General features: G+C 44.8%; 1 protein-coding gene across 1 annotated transcript in view; it reads left to right on the top strand.

Moving 5' to 3' along the window:
• Nucleotides 1-912: 912 nt before the first annotated feature.
• LOC145339525 (glucose-6-phosphate exchanger SLC37A1-like) overlaps nucleotides 913-12,136 on the top strand; it is an 80,455-nt gene continuing 69,231 nt past the window's right edge. The window contains exons 1-2 of the mRNA XM_080184006.1: nucleotides 913-1,331; nucleotides 7,583-7,774. Coding sequence (XP_080040132.1) covers nucleotides 7,719-7,774 — 56 coding nt within the window. The 5' untranslated portion in view covers nucleotides 913-1,331; nucleotides 7,583-7,718. The remainder of the gene's footprint in view (nucleotides 1,332-7,582; nucleotides 7,775-12,136) is intronic.

Here is a 12,136-nt window from a genome sequence, read left to right as displayed (position 1 = left end):
GAGAGTGGACACGGGGGAGAGAGAGAGAGAGTGGACACGGGGAGTGGGGGGGAGAGAGAGAGAGTGGACACTGGGGAGAGTGAGAGAGAATGGACACGGGGAGAGAGAGAGAGTGGACACGGGGGGAGAGAGAGAGTGGACACGGGGAGTGGGGGGGAGAGAGAGAGTGGACATGGCGGGGGTGAGAGAGAGTGGACACGGGGAGAGTGAGAGAGAGAGTGGACACGGGGAGAGAGGGAATGTGAACAAAGAACAAAACTGCCCAGGAAACAGGCCCTTCGGCCCTATGAGTCCGCACCGCCATTTTAACATTACGAGCTCCCCTCCACCCATGACCCTTATCTATGTGGACATGGGGGGAGGGAGAGTGAGAAGGAGAGAGTGGACACGGGAGAGTGGACATTGCGGCAGAGAGAGTGGACATGGGTGAACGAGCAAGCAGGAAGAGACGGGGTGGGGAGAATTGACAGTTGGGGCAGAAAGTGGAGAGTGGGGTGAGAATGAAGAAGGGTACAGCACAGGAACAAGCCCATCGGCCCCAAACCCCTTCCGGTCCTGCTGCCACAACTAAACTAAATAAACCCTTCTGCCCTTGCTCAGTCCGTATCCCTCTATTCCTCCCTATTCATGTACCCGTCCAGATGCCTCTTAAATGTCGCTAGTGTGCAGCGCGTTCCTGGCCCCTACCACACTCTGCGTGAGTCAACATCCTGCAGACCTGGCAACATCCTGATGAACCTCCTTTGCACTCTCTCCAAAGCTTCCATGTCCTTCTGTTAGTGCGGCAACCAGAACTGCACACAATACTCTAAGTGCTGCCTAGTCAAAGTTTTATATAGCTGCAACATGATTTGCCATACAGGAGTACTCCTGTACTCAATGATCCAGCTGACAAAGGCAAACATGCCATCTGCCTTCTTAATCACCTTGGCCACCTGTGTTGCCACTTTTAGGGAACTGTGGACCTGCACGCCCAGATCCCTCTGTATGTTAATGTTCCGAAGGGTTCTGCCATTTACAGTATAATTCACACCTAAATCTGATCCTCCAAAATGCATCACCTCACATTTGTCCGGATTAAACTCCATCTGCCATTTCTGTGCCCAAGTCTCCAGTCTATCGATATCCTCTGATAATCCCCGGCACTATCAGCAATTCCACCAATCTTTGTGTCACCGGCAAAGTTACTAATCAGATCATCTACATTTTCCTCCAGATCACTTATATATACTACAAACAACAGAGGTCCCAGCACTGATCCCTGCGGAACACCACCAGTTACAGATCTCCATTCTGAAAAACACCTTTCCATCACTACTGTAAATTTTACTGTAAGTTTGTAAATTGAGTTTGTGTCTTTATTTGCCTTGTTTATGAACAGAACTCCCACTCACCTGATGAAGGGGCAGTGTTCCGAAAGCTAGTGGCTTGTGCTACCAAATAAACCTGTTGGACTTTAACCTGGTGTTGTGAGACTTCTTTCTATGACAGAGCCAGTTCTGTATCCATCTAGCCAGCCCACCCTGAATCCCATGAGATTTTAGTTTTTATACCAATCTGTCATGTGGGATCTTGTCAAATGCCTTACTAGAGAGAGCGGACACAGAGAGAGTGTGTGTGGACACTGGGCGGAGAGAGTGTGGACACGGGGGAGGAGTGCATGGTTTTGCTTCCTATTCTGTATGTCCCGGTCTCTCAGGTGCTTTCTGATCTCTCTCTCCCCCTCGAGGGAGTGCTGTCATCGTGAAATTTTCAACAAATGTTGAATCCTGTTGTTATTTTATTGGTGATTTCATTCCGTTCTCTTCCCACACCACCATAGCTTGTAATTCCCAGAACAGGTCACTAGTCTTCTAGCTTCAGGGGCACTGCTCCACATCGTGTGGCTAGCATGCCAGCCAATGGCATGTTTGTAGAGTTTACAGACTGACACTCAACCTGTTTGACTGTATTATGAATGCATCTTCCTTGGCCATCAAGTGCTGGGAACTCGAACCCACAACTTCTGCTCAGAGACAGGGATGCTACCCAGAGTGTCACAATACTTCCGGTGATACCATTGGCACCCGGGTTGATAAGGTTGTTAAGAAGGCGTACGGTGTGTTAGCTTTTATTGGCAGAGGGATTGCATTTCGGAGCTGTGAGGTTATGTTACAACTGTACAAAACTCTGGTGCGGCCGCACTTGGAGTATTGCGTACAGTTCTGGTCACCGCATTATAAGAAGGATGTGGAGGCATTGGAAAGGGTGCAGAGGAGGTTTACCAAGATGTTGCCTGGTATGGTGGGAAGGTCTTATGAGGAAAGGCTGAGGGACTTGAGGTTATTTTCATTGGAGTGAAGAAGGTTACGAGGTGACCTGATTGAGGCATACAAGATGATCAGAGGGTTAGATAGGGTGGACAGTGAGAGCCTTTTTCCTCGGATGGTGATGGCTAACACGAGGGGACATAGCTTTAAATTAAGGGGTGGTAATTATAGGATGGATGTCAGAGGTAGGTTCTTTACTCAGAGGGTAGTAAGGGTGTGGAATGCCCTGCCTGCAGCAGTTGTGGACTCGCCAACTTTAAGGGCGTTCAAATGGTCAGTGGATAGGCATATGGATAACATTGGAATAGTTTAGGTTAGAGGGTCACTAGATTGGTTCCACTGGTCGGTGCAACATCGAGGGCCGAAGGGCCTGTACTGTGCTGTAATGTTCTATGTTCTATCCTTTAATTCAACTGATTAACTGAAACTCATAGAACATAGAACATTACAGCACAGCACAGGCCCTTTACCTTTCCAATTTATGGGGGTCCAGAGGGAAAAAAAACTACTTCCCAGGCCTCCCTATGACCACTTCCTGTATCCGGTTTAAAATTTAAAAAAAAGGCTAGAGATGTTAGTTTAAGAAAAACACAGTAGCTTACTCACAAACTCTCCTCTCACCAGTCTCTCCCTCTCTGATGTGCTCCCAACGAGCACTCCACGTGCGGTTTTGTTGCTTGTAGGTAAATATTATATCTGCCCCTATGGAAGGGGCATAAAGAATATGCCTACCTAAAGGTAAGCTTGTTAATGTGAACACTGGGTGCTGTTTAATGAAAGTGTGCACTGATTCAGTCAGGGCTATGACTACCCAACGGGAGGAGCTGATGGTCTGGGGTTATGTGACCACATTTTTAAAGAGACAGTCCACACCCCAAACCCCAACACACTATATACACCTCTTCACTTTAAATCCAAACCTACCCCAACTGAAAACGTATATACAGCCAAGGAAACATAGAAGATAGGAGCAGGAGGAGGCCATTCAGCCCTTCAAACCTGCTCCACCATTCATCACAATCATAGCTGACTGTCCAACCCAATAGCCTGATCCTGTTTGCTCCCCATAACCTTTGATCCCGTTCACCCCAAGTGCTATACCCAGTCGCCTCTTGAATACATTCAATGTTTTGGCATCACCTATTTCCTGTGGGAATGAATTCCACAGGATCACCACTCTCTGGGTGAAGAAATGTCTCCTCACTTCCATCCTAAATGGTCTACCCTGAATCCTCAGACTGCGACCCCTGGTTCTGGACTCCCCCCACCATCAGGAACATCCTCTCTGCATCGACCCTGTCTAGACCCGTTAGAACATAAGAACATAAGAAATAGGAGCAGGAGTAGGCCATCCAGCCCTTCGAGCCTGCCCCGCCATTCAATAAGATCATGGCTGATCTGTTGTGGCTCAGTTCCACTTTCCCGCCCTCTCCCCATAACCCTTAATCCCCTCTCTTATCAAAAACCCATCAACCCGCTTCTTAAAAATATTTAGCGAGGCAGCCTCCACCACTTCAACGGGCAGAGAATTCCAGAGATTCACCACCCTTTGAGTGAAGAAGTTCCTCCTCAACTCCTTTCTAAACCCCCCCCCCCCTTTATCTTGAGGCTGTTAGAAGAACATATTTACATATAATGACCACTATTTGTACCGAGTATTGCAAACTAACACTGTCCCCAACAAAGTCCCTTTGGACACTTCACATGGACATGATGAGTCCATCAGGGGGATGGCTGTTTGGTAGAGGCTGTTTCCTCATTTCAGGAACCTTTTCCAGAGTAGTCCCCCAGGATTTTGGAAGATCTTGATGCTGAGTGTGAGGATCCCTTTCTGACGGACTGCAGGTGGCTGGTGTCACTGATGCTGCTTCCTCCTTTGGAGTGACCAACTCTGACTCTGAAATACCATTCATTGGTGGTCACTGGTTCTAAAGCCCCCAGATTCAGATAGGCCTGATGGAGCCGTAATTTAACCTTTGCACCCTTTGTCTTTCCATTTCTCTGAGACGTCTTGTCACGTGGTGTTTGAGTTTGTCAGCCTATTTACCATACCCCAATCTAATTTCAACTCCTGTAACCAGGAGCATCTGAATAATATGGGGTAGTTGCCCTTCATGATGTATAGTGGCAACTTCTCGCTTTGCTCTCTCAACTGTACCTTCACCAGTATATAATCCTTGTGAGGAATCACTTGGTGAATGTTCATAATGTGATCTTTGCAGGGCTTAATGACAGGGCCTTTAACTCCTGCATACTGATCCTGGTGTCAAGGACAAAGCTTTCCCCAAATCCGTTTCCATTTTCACCATTTTCCCCTCCGGTATAGGGAGAACCCAGACCCAGTCGGCATCACCTCATACTGATAGAATGTTTAGACTCAGCTCTTGTTTCTCTGGATTGCCTGCTCCTTCTGCAGACTTGACTGACTCCCTGTCCTCTCCATGGCAGGCAACAGGGGCCTGTTTTTTCCTATCTTTGGGCTTCGTTGCAGCCGGCAATTCTGGGCAATGTGACCAACTTGCTTGCATTTGGACTCCCTGTCCTGACACACGGGTGACATTACTACCTGCGATGCCAAAGTCTGCAGGGTTTTCACTGCCTTGTGCACCTGGGCACTGACACCCAACTGTGTTGCTTCTCTGGCAACTGATTCCATGGAAATCGCAATCTCTTATGCGGACTTAAACTGTAATTTCTCTTCAGCCAATAACTTTTGCTCAATGGCTTCATGCTGGAAGCCACAAACCAGTCGGACCCGTAAAGCACCTTCGAGTCCATTTCCGAACTCTGATCAGCCAGTCTTTTCAGAGTTGCCTCAAATTGAGCAATGGACTCTCCTCTGAGTTAGTCGCATTTGTAGAATCGAAAACACTCAGCAATCATGAATGGCTTTGAGGCGAAATAAGCCTTTCGTACTGTGCACAATTCCTGGTAATTCTTCTCTGCCAGTTTGTCTGGTTGTGTCAAACTCCTCAGATCAGCAAAGGTGCTCAAGATGATAGGTGCTACCATGTTCTCGCCCACATTATTTGTTGCCGCGTAAGCTCCGAAGCACTCTGTTTCAGGTATCCAGCTCCCTGCCCCATTATTGAAGGGCCTTATGTCAGCAAAACTGGCCGGCGTTTTTTTCTGCCAGCGGGCATGTAGCCTTGAAGCCTCCTGTCGCCACTGGCTGCCCGCTTCTCCAATCCCCTTGGTGCCCGTTTCCTGCGATAGCCACTCCTTTGACTGTAGTGAAAGCTGCTTCCTCACTATTGACGGTAGCCTGAATACCCACGACCCCACCATTTCACGAGTCTAGATCCATAACTTCCTTCTAGCATCACTGATAGCTGTCCATAGCCCAAGTTCTCTCAGTGCCAGCTTCCCAAAGCATTTCAGCTCCCAGACAAGTCCTACTCCCCCCTAAATAGGCTGTTTAAATTGAATTAATGCAGTTGGAACACTCCTAACTCCCCTTCATAGTGTTGCCATGCTGTGGTTCTTTTCCAGGATCTAGAGCATCTAGAGACGCAGGGACTGATTAGAGACAGTCAGCGTGGCTTTGTGAGTGGAAAATCATTTCTCACAAATTTGACTGAGTTTTTTGAAGAGGTAACCAAGAAGATATGAAGGTGGTGCAGTCAACTTTGTCTATATGGACTTTGATAAGGTACCACATGGTAGGTTGTTGCATAAGGTTAAATCTCACGGGATCCAGGGTGAGTTAGGCAATTGGATCCAAAACTGGCTTGATGACAGAAGACAGAGGGTGGTTGTAGAGGGTTGTTTTTCAAACTGGAGCCCTGTGACCGGTGGTGTGCCTCTGGGATTGGTGCTGGGTCCACTGCTATTTGTCATTTGTATTAATGATCTGGATGAGAATTTAATAGTCGTGGTTAGTAAGTTTGCAGATGACATCAAGATTGGTGGCATAGTGGACAGTGAGGAAGGTTATTTCGGATTGCAACAGGATCTTGATCAATTGGGCTAGTGGGCTGATGAATAGCAGATGAAATTTAATTTAGATAAACGTGTTGTGACGCATTTTGGTAGATTGAACCAGGGCAGGATTTAGTCAGTTAATGGTAGGGTGCTGGGGAGAGTTATAGACCAAAGAGATCTAGGAGTACGGGTTCATAGATTCTTCAAAGTGGAGTCACAGGTGGACAGAGTGGTGAAGAAGGCATTCAGCATGCTTGGTTTCATTGGTCAGAACATTGAATACAGGAGTTGGGACGTCTTGTTGAAGTTGTACAAGACATTGGTAAGGCCACACTTGGAATACTGTGTACAGTTCTGGTCACGCTATTATAGAAAGGATATTATTAAACTAGAAAGAGTGCAGAAAAGATTTACTAGTATGCTACTGGGACTTGATGGTTTGAGTTATAAGGAGAGGCTGGATTCTCTGGCGTGTTGGAGGCTGAGGGGTGATCTTATAGAGGTCTACAAAATAATGAGGGGCACAGACAAGGTAGATAGTCAATATCTTTTCCCAAAGGTAGGGGAGTCTAAAACTAGAGGGATTAGGTTTAAGGTGAGAGGGGAGAGATACAAAAGTGTCCAGGGGGACAATTTTTTCACAGAGAGTGGTGAGTGTCTGGAACAAGCTGCCAGAGGTGGTAGTAGAGGTGGGTACAATTTTATCTTTTAAAAAGCATTTAGACAGTTACATGGGTAAGGTGGATATGGGCCAAATGTGGGCAGTTGGGATTAGCTTAATTGTAAAATCAGTGGCGTGGACAAGTTGGGCCGAAGGGCCTGTTTCCGTGCTGTAAACCTCCAATACGCCAGTGTCATTTTTCAAAGACTTGGGGCGATGATCTAACTCCTCCCTCTTCACCAGAATGGAACGTCAGCGGAATGTGTAGGCCATGAAGCAGCCTTGTTGCTAGTTATATACGTCCCAATGGACGAAGGACGCAGGAAGAATCACGAGCTAGGCCTGGTAACTTGATCACTGGGAGCTGTGCTCATTCACAGGTTGAAAACTACCCCAGGGAGGAACTAATTATCCAGGGCTCACTTGACTTGCATTCTTAAAGGGGTGGTTCACATGCCAAACCCCAACATACAATATATATGCATGTATCTCAGTAAATGAGTGGTTGAAGAATGCAGCATTAGTGACACTCCCAGTACGTTAATGACACTGAGGTGGACTCTGTTCTGGCTCTAGTGAGACTGTGACTCGGCACTGTCATTGTGAGCAAACATCCATTGTTAACAATAATTATGAGAGTTTTCTTAATGACCTGAACGATAAATAATAATTATCTGTCTTTATACAGATTATTTATGGAGAACAGAATTGGAAGAAGGGAGTGATGAAAGCTCTATGTGAATAGTTAGAAATATTTGAAGCTAACAGCCAGCAGCTTTCTAACCAATTTTTTACAAGCTTGTGGGAATTCTGAAGACAAATCAATGGCAGTACTTCCCCTGGGCATTCGCTTCTTAACTTCATTTACACGGGATCAGTGGTAAGTTTAGCTTTATGAGGCTGTTGCTATCTTTTGTAATCATTTCCTGTTGCGTAATGGGATAATTTAGTTGAAGCTTGTCTATTTTTGAGCCTTGCATCATATCGAGGCAGCGTAAATTGTCCTTTTTACCATGTTGGGACAGCATTGGCTATAAAGTGTTTTCTGTCATTGATTCAAGCAAACAGACACTCCTGGAAGTGTCTGTATGAAGAATGTGTAATTGGTGATATTGCTAAACAGCAGATTTAGCTTTAATTGTGTGGTTTGCTGTAGTTCAGAATTCACAGTTGTGATGGATTTGCCAATAACCTGCGATGAACATATCTTAAATTCTGTCCTAGTACTGTTCTTCTGCCTAACTTTCCGAGCCAGAGCTCCCTGGATGATGAAAGTAAAATAATGGTGAGGTTGGGTGAATGGATATCTGCACACACGGTTTTTTTTATTCATTTATGGGATGTGGGTGTGGCTGGCTGGGCCAGCATTTATTGCTCATCCCTAATTGCCCTTGCACTGAGTGTATTTAAGAGTCAACTACATTGCTGTGGGTCTGAAATCACATGTAGGCCAGACTGGGTAAACATTGACAGATTTCCTTCCCTAAAGGATGTTAGTGAACCAGGTGGGTTTTTACAACAAACAACAAGACTTTCATCATTAGACTTTTAATTCTAGATTTTTAGAAAATTCAATTTTCATCATCTGCCATTATGCTATTTGAATTTGGGTTCCCAGAGCATTATCCTGGGTCTCTGGATTATGAGTCCAGTGACAATATCACTACACCACTGCCTCCTCCATTCTTTCTGAATCTACCCTGTTTAACCCTGTTAGAATTTATAAATTTTTGAGATCCCCTTTCATTCTTCCAAACCCCAATGAATATAATCCTAACAGGTTTACTCTCTCCTCATATGACAGACTAGCCATCCTAGGAATCAGCTGTACTCCCTCTATAGGAAGGACATCCTTCCTCAGATAATGACACCAAAACTGCACACAATGTGTGTCTCAGAGGGCCAAAGGGCCTGTTTCCTGTGCTGTACTGTTCTTTGTTTAATACTCCAGGTGTGGTCTCACCAACGCCCTATATAATTGCAGTAAAACATCCCTATCCCTATACTCAAATCCTCTCACTATGAAGGCTAACATACCATTTGCCCTCTTTACTGCCTGCTGTACCCGTGCGCTTACTTTCAGCGACTGATGCACGAGGACTCCAAGGTCTCATTGAGTATCCACCTCTCTCAGTTTACACCCATTCAAATAATAATCTGTCTTCCTATTATTGCTACCAAAGTAGATTAGCCCACATTTCTCTACATTATACTGTATCTGCCATGCAGATACCCACACACTCAGCCTGTCCAAATCACACTGAAGCATCTCCACATCCTCCTCACAGCTCACCTTCCCACCCAACTTTATATCATCTGTAGATTTGGAGATAATTGTTCTGATTCTGCCTGGATCATAAGTTTAGCATCTTGAACTTGGCCAGGATAAGCATGATAGGCTTCACTTCAGGGATGATTCAACTGACCCACTAGGGAGCTTTTCTCAGAGTTTATTTCAGAATATAGTTAACATGTATAGTAAGAAAATTAGCAAGAACTATTATCAATTATAAACAAGAAACAAAACAGCCACTACAATGTATAACCTCTAAGATACATCTGACGTGTTCCAATCAAACCCTTGCCATAAAAACCCTTTTATACAGGTTCAATACAGCAAAGTCGACTGCTACGTGATAATGGAAATTGAGTCCTTTGGTTAAAGTCTGCTCTTCTCTGGATTGACTCTGAACAGTTTGAAGACAAGACAACTTTCCAAAACACCAGAGAGACTTTGGTCTAACCCCCAACAGGTCCCTGCAGAACCCCACTAGTCACTGACTGCCAATCAGAAAAAGATCCACTTATGCCAACTCTTTGCTTCCTATCTGCTCACCAACTTTCTATCCGTTTCAAGACATTACCTGCAATCCCATGTGCCTTAATTTTATATACTAGCTAGCCTGTTCTGTGAGACCTTGTTGAAAGCCTAAATAAACCACATTAACTGGTTCTCCTTGGTTAACTCATTAGTTACGTCCTCAAAAAATTCCAATCAATTTGTCAAGCATGATTTCCCTTCTGTAAATCCATGCTGACTTTGTCTGATTGTACCACTGCCTTCCAAATGCTGAGTTATAAAATCCTTGGTAATGGACTGTAGCAATTTCCCCAGTACTGACATTAGGCTCACTGGTCTATAGTTCCCTGTTTTCTCTCTATCTCCCTTTTTGAATAGTGGGCTTACATTAGCTACTCTCCGATCTGTATTCCAGAGTCCAAATAACTTTAGAAAATGGATCTATTATTTCCAGGGCCACTTCCTTAAGTACTCTGGGATGAAGATTATCAGGCCCTGGAGATTTATCCTCCTTGAATTCCATCAATTCCCCCAAACCATTTCTCTACTAATGCTGATTTCATAAGAACATAAGAAATAGGAGCAGGAGTAGGCCATCTAGCCCTTCGAGCCTGCCCCACCATTCAATAAGATCATGGCTGATCTGTCATGGCTCAGTTCCACTTTCCCGCCCTCTCCCCATAACCCTTAATCCCCTCTCTTATCAAAAACCCATCAACCCGCGTCTTAAAAATATTTAGCGAGGCAGCCTCCACCACTTCAACGGGCAGAGAATTCCAGAGATTCACCACCCTTTGAGTGAAGAAGTTCCTCCTCAACTCTGTTCTAAACCGCCCCCCCACTGAAACATGTTTTTTGCAGAACTTCTGGTACATTATTCATGTCTTCCTTTGTGAAGACTGATGCAAAGAATGAATTTCATTCCTCAGCTATTTCATTATTCCTCATTATGAGTTTTCCTGCTTCTGATTGTAAAAGGCCTACAGTCTTTTTTGACAATCTTTTTCTCTTTACATACCCGTAGAAATTTTTACAGTCAGTTTTTTAATGTTCCCCATCAGTTTACTTTCATAGTCTATTTTTCCCTTCTTAACCAATCCCTTGGTCTTCCATTGCTGAATTTTAAACTGCTCCCAATCCTCAGGCCTATTGCTTTTTCTTACCAGGGCTTCTTCTTGAACCAGATACTATTTCTAGTTTCCCTTGTCAGCCATGGTTTGGCCACAATTCCCTTACCACTCTTGCACCAAGCAGGAATTAAAAACTCCTGGAGTTTGCTGATTCGTTCTTTAAATGCCTGCCAATGCCTGTCCACTGTCTTTCCTTTCAGTAATGTTTCCCAGTCCATCTTGGCCAGTTTATGCCTCATAGTTATCTTTACTGAGATTCAGGACTCTGATTTCAGGATCAACTACATCATTATTCACCTTGACAAAGAATTCTACCATATTATGGTCACTCATCCCCAAGGATTCTCTCAGAACTAGATTGCCAACTAATCCTTTCTCATTGCACAACACCGAGTCCAAGATAGCCTGTTCCCTTGCTGGTTCCTCAGTGTATTACTCCAGAAAACCATCCTGTATGCACTCCAGAAATCCCCCCTCTATTGTACTGTGACTAATTTGATTCTCCCAATCTATATGCAGATCAGAGTCTCCCATAACCACAGATTTTACACATGCATCTCTGATTTCCTGTCTAATGCTTTTCCCAACGTTATCACTGCAGTTTGGTGGTCTGTGTACCACCCCCACCATACAGGTTCCACATCATCTATGCTGATATCTTTCCTCAATATCGTATCTATATTATCATTAATCAACAATGCAATTCCACCATCTTTTCCTTTCGGTCTGTCCTTCCTAAACTCTGAGTAGTTCTCAATGTTTAGTTCCATCCTTGTTCAGCTTGGAGCCACGTTTCTGTAATGCCAGCGATATCATACACCTTTACATCTATCTGTGCAACTACTTCACCCATTTTGTTTGGAATTCTCCAAGATTCAGGTACAAAAACTTAAGGTGGGCACTTTCAACAGTTCTTTTCCCTTTCCTACTATTTTATCTTTGGCCCTTGTCAGACTCTGGCACTTGACTTCTCTGCCTATCGCTTTCCTTTTTCTCCTTCCTGTCTTTTCCTCTTGTTCTACATTCCCCCTGCTCTGAATCCTTTCACATGTTCTCTGACCACTGGCTACTTGCCCTCCCTCCCCCTTCAGTGTTTTGGAAAGCTGTCTCATTGCCATATTAGTTTAAACTCTCCCCAACCACTCGAGCAATTACCCTCCCAAGGACATCAGTCCCCACTCTGCCCAGGTATAATCCAACAGTTTATACAGGTCCCACTTCCCCCAGAACCAGTCCCAATGCCCCAGGAATCTGAAACTCTTCCCCTCGCACCACCTTTATTGCCATGTATTCATGCTGCTGTTTTTTCTCT

Source organism: Carcharhinus amblyrhynchos, unplaced genomic scaffold (genome assembly GCF_965287045.1).
Source record: "Carcharhinus amblyrhynchos unplaced genomic scaffold, sCarAmb.v2.hapA scaffold_515, whole genome shotgun sequence".
In the NCBI taxonomy this organism is placed as follows: domain Eukaryota; kingdom Metazoa; phylum Chordata; class Chondrichthyes; order Carcharhiniformes; family Carcharhinidae; genus Carcharhinus; species Carcharhinus amblyrhynchos.
Note: the sequence above shows the minus strand (reverse complement) of the source record. Positions and strands in the feature narration are given on the sequence as shown.